The sequence below is a fragment of the Bison bison genome, unplaced genomic scaffold (genome assembly GCF_000754665.1).
Source record: "Bison bison bison isolate TAMUID 2011002044 unplaced genomic scaffold, Bison_UMD1.0 scf7180017864063, whole genome shotgun sequence".
Classification (NCBI taxonomy): domain Eukaryota; kingdom Metazoa; phylum Chordata; class Mammalia; order Artiodactyla; family Bovidae; genus Bison; species Bison bison.
The window spans coordinates 14975078-14989120 of record NW_011494635.1 but is presented as its reverse complement, the minus strand read 5'-3'; the positions used below and the strand labels follow the sequence as shown (position 1 = coordinate 14989120).

The 14043-nt window shown below is 41.1% G+C and overlaps 1 protein-coding gene across 1 annotated transcript in view; it reads right to left on the bottom strand.

Moving 5' to 3' along the window:
- The window catches only part of LOC104986089 (tyrosine-protein phosphatase non-receptor type substrate 1-like), a 10790-nt gene extending 2345 nt beyond the window's left edge, over positions 1–8445 (bottom strand). Inside the window, exon 1 of the mRNA XM_010836526.1 lies at positions 8317–8445. Coding sequence (XP_010834828.1) covers positions 8317–8392 — 76 coding nt within the window. The 5' untranslated portion in view covers positions 8393–8445. The remainder of the gene's footprint in view (positions 1–8316) is intronic.
- Between the last annotated feature and the right edge of the window lie 5598 nt (positions 8446–14043).

Sequence of the window (14043 nt, the reverse complement as noted above, 5' to 3'; positions counted from 1 at the left end):
TCTTTGTTTTCTGAATGTTGAGCTTTAAGCCAACTTTTTCACTCTCCTCTTTTACTTTCATCAAGAGGTTTTTTAGTTCCTCTTCACTTTCTGCCATAAGGGTGGTATCATCTGCATATCTGAGGTTATTGATATTTCTCCCAGCAATCTTGATTCCAGCTTGTGCTTCTTCCAGCCCAGCATTTCTCATGATGTACTCTGCATAGAAGTTAAATAAGCAGGGTGACAATATACAGCCTTGACGTACTCTTTTTCCTATTTGGAACCAGTCTGTTGTTCCATGTCCAGTTCTAACTGTTGCTTCCTGACCTTCATACAAATTTCTCAAGAGGCAAATCAGGTGGTCTGGTATTCCCATCTCTTGAAGAATTTTCCACAGTTTATTGTGATCCACACAGTCAAAGGCTTTGGCATAGTCAATAAAGCAGAAATAGATGTTTTTCTGGAACTCTCTTGCTTTTTCCATGATCCAGAGGATGTTGGCAATTTGATCTGGTTCCTCTGCCTTTTCTAAAACCAGCTTGAACATCTGGAAGTTCACGGTTCATGTATTACTGAAGCCTGGCTTGAAGAATTTTGAGCATTACTTTACTAGCTTGTGAGATGAGTGCGGTAGTTTGAGCATTCTTTGGCATTGCCTTTCTTTGGGATTGGTATATTAGATGCATATATTTTGATAAATATTAAAACCTATTCTTATATTGATTCTTTTATCAATGTATAGTGGCCTTGTTATTTATCTTTATGGCCTTTGTTTTAAAGTCTGTTTTGTCTGATGTGAGTATTGTGACCTCGGCTTTCTTGCCATTTCTGTTTGCATGAAATATCTTTTTCCATCCCCTTACTCTCAATTGATGTGTATCTTTTGCCCTAAAGTGAATCTCCTGAAGGCAGCATACTGTAGGCTCTTACTTTTTAAAATCCAATATGCCACTATGTGTCTTTTGATTGGAGCATTCATTCCATTGATATTTAAATTAATTATTGATAAATATGTATTTATTATCAATTTATGCCTTGTTTTCCCATCAATTTTATATTTCTATATTGTCTCTTTCTTTTCCCTTTTGTGGTTTGATGATTTTCTTTTATATTATACTCATGTTTTTGGTTTTTGTGACTCTATTGTATGTTTTTGATATGTGTTTACCATGTTTCTCAAGTATGTTAACCTCATCATATATCTACTTGCCTTAGACTGATAGTCATATATGTTCAAACACTTTCTAGGAAATTTTTTAAGGGTATATTTTCCTACTCTCCTTCCCTACATTTCATCAATATGATTCTGATGTCCCCTTTTACATCTTCATATTAATCCTTTTGCTGTTCACTGTCTTTATCATCACTTCCACAGAATTTTTATTTTAAAATATGTGTATTAGCTTATTTAGGTGATCTGTTTTTCAATTGTGATTTACTCTTTCCTATATGTTCATACTCCTTTTCTAGGTAGTGAAGACTTTTCAATGTTTCTTTTAGAATAGGTTTAGAATTGATGTTTTCTTTTAGCTTTGCTTGTCTGAAAAATTCTTTATCACTCCTTCCACTCTAAATAAATATCTTGGTGGGTAGAAGATCCTAGGTTGCAGATTTTTCCCTTTTAGGACTTTGAATCAATGTCTTGCCACCCCCTCTGGCCTGCAATCCTTCTGTAGAGAAATCTGCTGATAGCCTTTTGAGGGTTCCCTTGTAGTTAACTCTTTGTTTATCTCTTGCTACCTTTTAGAATTCTCTAACTTTTGCCATTTTTATTTTAATATGCCTTGGTATAGATCTGTTTGGGTTTATGGTATTTGGGACCCTTTGAGCTTCCTGTTCCTGAATACCGGTTTCCTTCTTTAGATTTGGGAAGTTCCTAGCCTTAATTTCTTCTAATTTTTGACTCCCCTTTCTCTTTCTTTCCTTTCTGGAATCTCTATTACGTGTAGGTTTTCAAGCTTTTTGTTATTGCATAAGTCTCATATTTTTTAAATTGCTTTTATTGCTTTGGTTTCCTTTTGCTTGAATGTCTGTATACTTTTCTGACTCGGTGATTTTCATTATTCTATCTTCCAGATCACTTTTTTGTTCTTCTGCATAATTTTTTCTGCTATTCATTGCCTTTAGTTCACTTTTCATCTCAGAAAATGATTTTTCTAGTTCCTTTTTACAATATTTTGCATTTCCGTTGATAGCCTGCTTAATTCTTTTAGTATTTTCATTATTTCCCTTTTCAAATCAGTGTCTATTAGTCTAAAAATGTCTGTCATTGTTTGTTCTTTCAGGGGAATTCTCTTGGTCTTTTAACTGGAATTGATTCTTTGCCTCTTCATTTTACCTATACTTTTCTTATTCTGTGAGTTTAGAAGAAAAGATATCTACTGTGGTCTTGAAGGACTATTTCTTGGGGAGCATCCCTGCGTAGTTTGTGTGGGTTTAATATTTTTGGTGCAGAGGCTATTTTCAGTGTGGATGCCTGCCACCTCTTCCCTCAGCGTATGTTCACCATTATTGCCTTGATGGGGGTGTGCAGATGTGGTGGCTGGTGCCTTGTTCTTGGGTTCATGGTAGTGGTGGTCACTCACACATGCCTTGGAGCTCATTATGGGAGTGGACGTAGCTGTCAACCATTCCTGTAGCCCCAGGGCACAACAGTGCCCTCCTGAGTGCAACTACTTCTAAACAAGGGCTTGGCAGGAGTGACTAGTGATACCTCCTGGAGCTGTGTAGGCAGTATCTTGCCACCTGAGAGCAGAGAAAATGGTGGGTCCTACCCCTCCCCTTGCACACCCCTCAAACAATACACCCTCAGGTGAGGTCATATCAGGCTCCTGCACCTTCAGGCTATTTCCACACAATCCTTTGCCAGGGTCTGATCTCTGAATCCTGAGCTACAAGCACCCAGCTCCCACCCAATGGGCCCATGATTTTCTCAGGCTGGGGAGTGCTGATCAATGGCACTGACCATCTGTGCAAGTCTCTGTCTGGTCTAGCTACTGCAAACCAGGTGTTGTATTCTCCTCTGAGACTCTGAAGCTCCCCCTCTGTCCCAGCTTATATCCTTACTGGTGAGGAGACTTCCTAGAGTGCAGGAACCTGTCTCTTTCACAGTTCCCCCCAAGGTGTGCAGATCCCCTCCTGATTCCTGTCTTACTTTCTTCTTTTTTTCTTTTGTCCTATCTGGTTGCATGGAGATTTTCCTGCCATTTCAAAAGTCTAAGTTCTGCCAGTGCTCAGTAAATATTGTGAAAATTGTTCTGTATGTAAATGTATTTTTGAAGTATTTGTGGGAGAAGGTGAGCTTCTCCTACTTCACAATTTTGATTGCTCCTCCTATGTTGGGGGATTATTTTCTATCTATCACACATATCTGTCCTGACAGTTACAGAAACCAGTTGCCATAACAAAAATCTATGTATGTGTCATTGTCACACAGGATGAATGAGGAGGCAAATTAATGGAATCTGAATGAGGGTTATTCAAGCAACTCACCAGTCAAACAGTTTGAAAAATCAAATTAGATCAATAACAGAAACAGAAATAAGATATTCACCAATACATAAAAATCAAACAACATTCTCTTAAAAAATCAGTAGGTAAAAGATGAAATCACCAGGGGAATTAGAGAATGCCTGGAGACAAATGAAAACATAAACACATAATATAAATACATGTGAGATGCACAGAAAGCAACTGTAAAGGGAAATCCTACTATTCAGCAACAAAATAACAAACAACTCAATTTAAAAATGATCAAAAAAATTGAACAGGCATTTCTCCAAAGAATATATGTAGACAGTCAACAAGCATATAAAACAGTGCTCAACATCACTACTAATTGGAACATGCAAATTAAAACCACAGTGAGCTAGCCCTAAATATCCTCCAGCAATCCCACTACTGGGCATACACACTGACGAAACCAGAATTGAAAGAGATACGTGTACCCCAATGTTCATCGCAGCACTGTTTATAATAGCCAGGACATGGAAGCAACCTAGATGTCCATCAACAGATGAATGGATAAGAAAGCTGTGGTACATATACACAATGGAGTATTACTCAGCCATTAAAAAGAATACATTTGAATCAGTTCTAATGAGATGGGTGAAACTGGAGCCTGTTATACAGAGTGAAGTAAGCCAGAAAGAAAAACACCAATACAGTATACTAACGCATATATATGGAATTTAGAAAGATGGTAACAATAACCCTGTATATGAGACAGCCAAAGAGACACTGATGTATAGAACAGTCTTTTGGACTCTGTGGGAGAGGGAGAGGGTGGGATGATTTGGGAGAATGGCATTGAAATACGTATAATATCATATATGGAACGAGTCCCTAGTCCAGGTTCGATGCATGATACTGGATGCTTGGGGCTGGTGCACTGGGACGACCCAGAGGGATGGTATGGGGAGGGAAGAGGGAGGAGGGTTCAGGATGGGGAACACATGTATACCTGTGGCGGATTCATTTTGATATTTGGCAAAACCAATACAATATTGTAAAGTTTAAAAATAAAAAAATTTTAAAAAAATTAAATAAATGTAAAACAGAAGTCCTGCAAGTGTATAGACAGAAACTTCCTTCTTAGACCCAAGAGCATTGATATATATGCCATCAGATCACACCTGTATAGTTTATGGCTCCAATAGCAACAGGAGCTTATTCAGACTTTGCTGGAGACGAACTCCATCAGACTGAAGTAAAAATAAACGTTTGTAACTGCCAAAAACAAAAACAAAACAAAACAAAACTGAAAATAAGGGTCATGCCAAAGAATTGATGCTTTTGAATTGTGGTGTTGGAGAAGACTCTTGAAAGTCCCTTGGACTGCAAGGATATCTAACCCGTCCATTCTGAAGGAGATCAGCCCTGGGATTTCTTTGGAGGGAATGATGCTGAAGCTGAAACTCCAGTACTTTGGCCACCTCATGTGAAGAGTTGACTCTTTGGAAAAGACTCTGATGCTGGGAGGGATTGGGGGCCGGAGGAGAAGGGGACAACAGAGGATGAGATGGCTGGATGGCATTGCTGACTCAATGGAGGTGAGTCTGAGTGAACTCTGGGAGTTGGTGATGGACAGGGAGGCCTTGCGTGCTGCAATTCATGGGGTCGAAAAGAGTTGGTCACGACTGAGCGACTGAACTGAACTGAACAAATTTTCCAGGTTAATTTCATTGCCTCACTGACTATCTAGTTTCAGGAGATACAGAGAAATACAAACACATTCTTTCTTATCTGAAATATCCTATTAAACATGCATAAGCCTAATTGCTGGGATGTAAATCAAAAGAACAAGTTGTTTTGATGCCACAAACAAATCCTGTTTTTTTTTTTTTTTTTTCTATTTCTTCCCTACTCTTTAGGAAGAACATGTGTGGTTCACCTGAGCAGAGTGTGAACTGACAAGTCCACCCACTAAGCACTATTTGGGGCTTCCCTCGTAGCTCAACTGGTAAAGAATCTGCCTGCAATGTAGGAGACCTGGGTTGGGAAGATTCCCTGAAGAAGGGAAAGGCTACCCACACCAGTGTTCTGGCCTGGAGAACTCCATGGACTGTATAGTCCATGGGGTTGCAAAGAGTCGGACACAACTGAGTGACTTTTGCTTAAGCACTATTTGTAACCAATTATGCCTCCTAACCGGAGAAGGCAATGACCCACTCACCCCACTCCAGCACTCTTGCCTGGAATATTCCATGGTCGGAGGAGCCTGGTGGGTGGCAGTCCATGGGGTCGCTAAGAGTGAGACATGACTGAGCGACTTCACTTTCACTTTTCACTTTCATGCATTGGAGAAGGAAATGGCAACCCACTCCAGTGTTCTTGCCTGGAGAATCCCAGGGACTGGTGGGGGGGCCTGGTGGGCTGCCGTCTATGGGGTCACACAGAGTTGGACACGACTGAAGTGACTTAGCAGCAGCAGCATGCCTCCTAACAAGAGTGCATCCTATTACAGGGAAGGTCCTGTGATGTGTCAACATCATCAAATGGTTTAGTTTTTAAAGTCTGAAAAAGAAGACTGAGGTTGGGGAAGGTGAACTGCTAAGATAAAAACGGGAAGAAACATGAAAAAAAGTTGGAGAGAGAAATGGAGGGAGTAGAGAAGAGGGATCAGAGAATCAAGGAATAGGAAAAAAAAATGTCTACAATCATAAATCAATAATTTTTTAATTTACATCTTTGGCCCAGGTCTTTCCTCTGAACTTGCTTGTCCAACTATCCACTTGTCATGATTTTTAGATAGAAATAGATATCTCACAGTTAACAACATCTGAAACCAAACTGAATCTCCTCCCAACCCCTGCCACCCTCTGTATCTCAGCTGAGCCACCATACTTCTTCTAGATGCACAAATCTCAAAGCCATAGTCTTTTCTCCCACCACACATCCTATGCATCAGAAAATCCTCTTCAGCGTGCACCCAGAACCTGAATTTTTCCCCTCTTATCTCTACTAGCTACTGTCCAGGTGCTAGCCATTTTTACGTCTTCTTTTTTGCATGTATATCATAACCTCAAATGTTCTAGTTGCTTCTATGTCCTCAGTAGTGTATTGTCAACCAAATGCCAGAATGAATATATGACTTGGGGAAAACAAAAGTGACTTGTATGTATGCAAGAAGCAGAAGAGCCCAGAAGAAGAAAACCACAAACCCTCTTCCCCACACTCCCCACTCTGCAACTTATTGACAGAAGTGGCTGAAATCTCATGATCGTGAGATAGAAGCAGGGCCACAGCATCAAGAAGACCAAAGGTTAAACTCATGAGTTTTAGTATCAGATTGCTTGAATTTAAACCATACCTCTACCATTTACCACTGAGTGACCTTGAACTTCTCCTTGCTCTGTTTTCTTCTCTGTAAGGTAGGGGTGACCAGAGGCTCTAGTTTGGATTTGATGTCACATGAGTAAACAACTGTGAGCATTTCCAACAGTGTCTGGCACAAGACGAATGTGCAAGAAAATGAATAGTTTTTACTCAATAGATTTCCTGAGGTGTACAGGCTTCAACGAGCATTAGATGATATGGATTCTTATAAATATGGATATAAATATAATTACAGATATGGATATGAATATATAGATCATATAGGCAAGAGTCTCGGTGTCTTTAATCCCCTCCTTTCTTCCTCACCCCTATCCAGCACGAAAGAGGGGACTCCAAGATGGGTACGCACAAAATTCTACCCATTTACCAAGAACCAAGTTTTCTTAAGAGTTTGAGGAAGGGTAAGCCCTGGTGGCTCAGATGATAAAGAACCTGCCTGGAATGAAGGAGACCTGGGTTCGATCCCTGGGTTGGGAAGATGCCCTGGAGACGGGCATGGCTACCCATTCCAGTATTCTTCCCTGGAAAATTCCATGGACAGAGGAGCCTGGTGGGCTACAATCCATAGTGTCGCAGAGAGTCAGACCCAACTGAGCAACTAACACTTTCACTTTTCCAAGGATAAATATATAGAGAAGTTAAAAGGAGAGTTGTTGCTGAAAGGCAGCAGAAACTAATTATTTGTCTATGTCATTTCATGTAGAGTGAAAAATGACTCATGGGAAAAATAAGGAAGTCTTTCTGAAATCTCATTTCTGAGAACACTTCCTCATACCCACTCATTCACATACATAAACATACACATATCATGCATCCACAAACATGTATTAAAGTGTAGCCTAGCATGATAGTGTACAAGCTGTTTTGAGGATCAAACACCATTATAACAGATGTTTAAAGCCCAGTTTTAAAAAAAAGTTAGCAGATAGGAACCATCTAACACATCACCAACAAAAGTTTGGGAGTACACACTGTAAGATTTTTAAATGAGTAGCATGGTGTGTGATGACTTACCTATTATTTACTTCTCTGTTTTCTGATTTTTCTGCAATTAGGCTCCTCTGAGAAGCTGAGCAGCACAACATGGCTCAAAGAATCAATTCTGCAGCTGAACATCCTGGATTTTAATCTTGTGCTCTACTGCCTTAGATGACATTGTGACTTTGGTCAAGTTACTCTCTGCCTCAATTTCCCCATCTGCAGTTCACTGTTAATAGTTATCACACTGGGACATTGTAAGAATTAGATAATATGCACAAATCCGTCATGGTTGGTGTTTGAAGTATCTGTTTGGAAGCCTCTGGTAATAGGCTGCAGGTGATGGATCCACAGAGAAAACACTCAGATCCCTGATTTTATGCTCTCAGATAATGTCTACCCCTTGGACTTCTGTAGCATGGATTGAGCACTCATGTTTACATGGAGACCCTAAAAGTACTGGGGCAGTGAAGGTCCAGAAGGCAGGAAAAAGGAGATTCTACCCAAAGGAATACTTACCTGTGAGTCCCAGCAGCAGAGTCAGCAGCAGGCAAAGAGGAGGAGGGTGGACCCAGAAGGCAGGGATGGGCATCATAGAGGCCTGAGGAGCCTGCTGTGTCCAAATGTGTCCTAGGGAAAACCAGAACATCTGTGCTTGGTGGAGAGGAGAGAAGCCCCACCTCCCAAGATGTAAGAGGAAGTGCCTATGATGATGTGAAATGTTTGTGAAATTGTAATCTGCTTCTGCATTCTAGACAGTTTCTGCTTCTGATGGTGAAATAGAATTCAGACAGAGAAGGCTCATGGAGAGTGAGGAGTTACTTATGTTTTCAGAGAGAGTGAACAAACCTAATAGAAATAAACTTGCTCCTTATTTGGCTAGAACTTGGGGCCACTATTCTCTCCATTGGGCCCCTGACCTCATTCATGGTGAACCCCAGTTTGGGAGCCCTAGGCAAACTCACAGACCCCAGGAAGAATCTGTGGCTGTGGGCTTGTCCCAAAGTACCAATTCCAGAACTCTATGATGTGGCTGGCTTGTAGTCTGATTCTACACCTGCCTCAACCAAAAGAAGTTTCTCCAGGGCCTCTCAACCCTGTGGAATGGAAGCAGGTCTGCTCCTGTAATGATTTCTTACTCCAGTCCTTTAAAGATGTAATTAGTAAAATTTAGCCAATTTCACAGTGCAACGTGGATCTCAGAACTTGTATGACCTGCCTCCAAAAAAGGAATCACTTCTTACTCCTTTCACAAAAAGAAGTGCATTATATGACCCAGAAATTACGCTTCTAGACATTTATTCAGAAAAACAAAAACTACCTCCACACAAAACCTGTGCATGAATGTTATAGAGGATTTTTCTGTAAAGCAAAAACTTGAAAAAAAAAATCTACCAATATGTGTACAGTTTAACAAACTGCATCCATAACAGGAAATACTATTCAACAGCCCAAAGGATGAGTTTTATATATGTGTGTGTGCAACAATTGTAAGTTTCTTGAAGGTACTAGGTTGAGTACATAAAGCCAATCTCAAAATACAAATTCCACTGATATAGCATACTTGAAATTATATGGAAACAAAATACAATGGCATTTTCCAGAGGTTTGGTTTGGTGGGGACGTATGTCATTGTAAAGGGCTATCACGTGAGAGACTGTGTGGTCATGTGATGCTGACCATGGTGCTGGTTATACAAACACACAGATGAGAGGATCAACACAAGCCAAAACCAGGAATGCTACCAAGTCAGCTATAAATAGCAACCTCAGTCATAATAACATAATATAGACACTACTAAGTTATTCAAAATTATATTCAGTTCAGTTCAGTTCAGTTCAGTCGCTCAGTCATGTCCAACTCTCTGCGACCCCAGAGACTGCAGCACGCCAGGCCTCCCTGTCCATCATCAACTCCCGGAGCTTGTCCATCGAGTCTGTGATGCCATCCAACCATCTTGTCCTCTGTCATTCCCCTTTTCCTCCCACCTTCAATCTTTCCCAGCATCAGGGTCTTTTCCAATGATTCAGTTCTTTGCATCAGGTGGCCAAAGTACTGAAGTTTCAGCTTCAGCATTAGTACTTCCAACAAATATTCAGTACTGATTTCCTTTAATATGGACTTGTTGGATCTCCTTGCAGTCCAAGGGACTCTCAAGAGTCTTCTCCAGCACCACAGTTCAAAAGCATCAATTCTTCAGGGCTCAGCTTTCTTTGTAGTCCAACTCTCACATACATACATGACCATAGCTTTGACTAGATGGACCTTTTCTGGCAAAGACATGTCTCTGCTTTTTAATATTCTGTCTAGGTTGGTCATAGCTTTTCTCCCAAGGAGCAAGTGTCTTTTAATTTCATGGCTGCAGTCACCATCTGCAGTGATTTTGGAGCCCCCCAAAATAAAGTCAGCCACTGTTTCCACTGTTTCCCCATCTATTTGCTATGAAGTGATGGGACCAGATGCCATGATCTTAGTTTTCTGAATGTTGAGTTTTAAGCCAACTTTTTCACTCTCCTCTTTCACTTTCATCAAGAGGCTCTTTGGGTCTTCTTTCTTCCATAAAGGTGATGTCATCTGCATATCTGAGGTTTTTGACATTTCTCCTGACAATCTTGATTCCAGCTTGGGCTTCATCCAGCCTGGCATTTGCATGGTGTACTCTGCATATAAGTTAAATAAGCAGGGTGACAATATACAGCCTTGATGTACTCATTTCCCAATTTGGAACCAGTCTGTTTTTCCATGTCCAGTTCTAACTGTTGCTTCTTGACTTTCATACAGATTTGTGATGAGGAATCAGATGCATCTGTGTGGCATGAAGTCAGGAGTAACAAAACATTACTCATCTTCCATAGAGTCATGTCCATAAATAATGCTTCAGTTCAGTTCAGTTCAGTTCAGTTGCTAAGTCATGTTTGACTCTTTGCGACCCCATGAATCGCAGCATGCCAGGCCTCCCTGTCAATCACCATCTCCCCGAGTTCACTCAGACTCACGTCCATCGAGTTGGTGATACCATCCAGCCATCTCATCCTCTGCCGTCCCCTTCTCCTCCTGCCCCCAACCGCTCCCAGCATCAGAGTCTTTTCCAATGAGTCAACTCTTCGAATGAGGTGGCCAAAGTACTGGAGTTTCAGCTTTAGCATCATTCCTTCCAAAGAACACCCAGGGCTGATCTCCAAATAATGCCTAAGTGTGAGAAAACAAAAGGTTGCTATAGAAGCATGCTATATAACATATGTGTGCGTCCTCAGTCACTTCAGTGGTGTTAGCCTCTCTGCGACCCTATGGACTGAGACTGGCTCCTCTGTCCATGGGGATTCTCTAGGCAAGAATACTGGAGTGGGTTGCCGTGCCCTCCTCCAGGGGATCTTCAAAACCCAGGGATCAAACCCATATCTCTTATGTCACCTGCATTAGCAGGCAGATTCCTTACCACTAGCACCACCTGAGAAACCCATGCTCTATGATATTTGGCACTAAAATCTAATAATCAGTTAAAAGAATTGAAAGTGGTTTTCTCTCAGAGGTGGAAACTGGCAGGAGGTTAGGGAGGCTCTTCCCTGGTGGCTCAGATGGTAAAGCATCTGTCTACAGTGTGAGAGATCTGGGTTCAATCCCTGGGTTGGGAAGATTCCCTGGAGAAGGAAATGGAAACCCACTCCAGTACTCTTGCCTTGAAAATCCCATGGACAGAGGAGCTTGGTGCAGGCTACTATCCATGGGGTCGCAAAGAGTCGGGCACGACTGAATGACTTCACTTTCTTTCTTTCACTTAGGGAGGCTCTAGTTCTCATATGGAGAACTTAGAAATGTTTGACACATAAAAAATTTGCATATGAATCATTATGAAAGATAAAACTAAGTTGGATGATTGGATTAATGTTAACAGAGTTACACTATTTTTCTTTTTTAATGCCTTTGCTGTTAGTCAGGCTGTATGAATCACAAGCTGGAATCAAGATTGCTGGGAGAAATATCAACAACTTCAGATATGCAGAAGATAGCACCCTAAGGGCAGAAAGAAAGAAACTAAAGAGCATCTTGATGAAGGTGAAAGAGGAAAGTGAAAAACCTGGCTTAAAACTCAGCATTCAAAAAACCAAGATCATGGCATCCCATCACATCATTTCACAGCAAATAGATGGGGAAAAAATGGAAATAGTAACAGACTTTATTTTTAGGGGCTCCAAAATCACAGCAGACAATGACCACAGCCATGAAACTTAAAGATGCTTGCTCCTTGGAAGAAAAGCTATGACAAACCTAGACAGTGTATTAAAAGTTCAGAGACATCACTTTACTGACAAAAGTCTTTCTGGTCAAAGCTATGGTTTTTCCTGTGGTCACATATGAATGTGAGAGTTGGACCATAAAGAAGGCTGAGCACTGAAGAATCGATGCTTTTGAACTGTGATGCTAGAGAAGACTTTCAAGAATTCCTTTGACTGCAAGGAGATCAAATCAGTCAATCCTAAAGGAAATCAACCCTGAATATTCATTGGAAGGACTGATGCTAAAGCTGAAGCTCCAGTCCTTTGGCCATCTGATGCAAAGAGCCAACACTGGGAAAGACAGAGGGCAGGAGGAAAAGGGGGCAACAGAGGATGAGATGGTTGGATGGCATCAGTGACTCAATGGACATGAGTTTAAGCCAACTGTGGGAGACAGTGAAGAACAGAGAATCCTGATGTGCTGCAGCCCATGGAGTCACAAATTGTTCAACATGACTCAGCAACTGAAGAACAACTCTTAGCAATGGTAAGAGTTTTATAGCTTGCTGGAATAACATTTATGATATACCTCAATTACAATCATTAGACAAAACTACTGAAAGCAGTATTAGTAATATTTAAAGATACCATGAACAAGACTTTCTGGTCTTACATTTAACCCTCTTAAACCCATTATGAGTTTATTTTTGTGAATGGTGTTAGAAAGTATTATAGTTTTCATTCTTTTACACCTAGTTGACCAGTTTTCCCAGCACCACTTGTTGAAGAGACTGTCTTTTCTCCATTTTATATTTTTGCCACCTTTGTCAAAGATAAAATGTCCATAGGTGGGTGGATTTATCTCTGGACTTTCTATTTTGCTCCACTGATCTATATTTCTGTCTTTGTGACAGTATCATACTGTCTTGATGACTGTAGTTTTGTAGTATCGTCTGAAGTTAGGCAGGTTGATTCCTCCAGTTCCATTCTTCTTTCTCAGGATTGCTTTGGCTATTCAGGGTCTTTTGTGTTTCCATATATATTGTGAAATTATTTGTTTTAGTTTCTGTGAAAAATATATTTGGTAGTTTGATAGGGATTGTACTCTTGCCTGGAAAATCCCATGGACGGAGAAGCCTGGTAGGCTGCGGTCCCTGGGGTCACTAAGAGTCAGACACGACTGAGCGACTTCACTTTCACTTTTCACTTTCATGCATTGGAGAAGGAAATGGCAACCCACTCCAGTGTTCTTGCCTGGAGATTCCCAGGGACGGGGGAGCCTGGTGGGCTGCCATCTATGGGGTCGCACAGAGTCAGACACGACTAAAGCGACTTAGCAGCAGCGGCACTGAATCTATAGATTGCTTTGAGTAGTATACTCATTTTCACTATATTGATTCTTCCAATCCAAGAAAATGGTATATTTCTCCATCTATTTGTACCATCTTTGATTTCTTTTGGGCTTCCCTTGTGGTTCAGATGGTAAAGTGTCTGCCTACAATGCGGGAGACCTGGGTTCGATCCCTGGGTCAGGAAGTTCCCCTGGAGAAGGCAGTGGCACCCCACTCCAGTATTCTTGCCTGGAAAATCCTTTCATCATGTTTTACAGTTCTGTATATACAGGTCTTTCGTTTCTTCATGTAAATTTGTTCCTAAGTATTTTATTGTTTTTGTTGCAATGATGAATGGGATTATTTCCGTAATTTCTCTGATTTCCAACTCTTAAGGAAAACATGGGCCTCCCTGGTGGCTCAGAGGTTGAAGTGTCTGCCTCCAATCCAGGAGACCTGGGTTCAATCCCTGGGTCTGGAAGATCCCCTGGAGAAGGGAATGGTAACCCACTCCAGTATTCTTGCCTGGAGAATCCCATGGACGGAGAATCCTGGTAGGCTACAGTCCACGGGGTCGCAAGGAGTCAGACACGACTGAGCGACTTCACTTCACTTCACTTCACTTCACTTCACTTCACTTCACTTCACTTCAAAGGAAAACATAGAACACCTTCCAACATAAGTCACAGCAAGATCCTCTG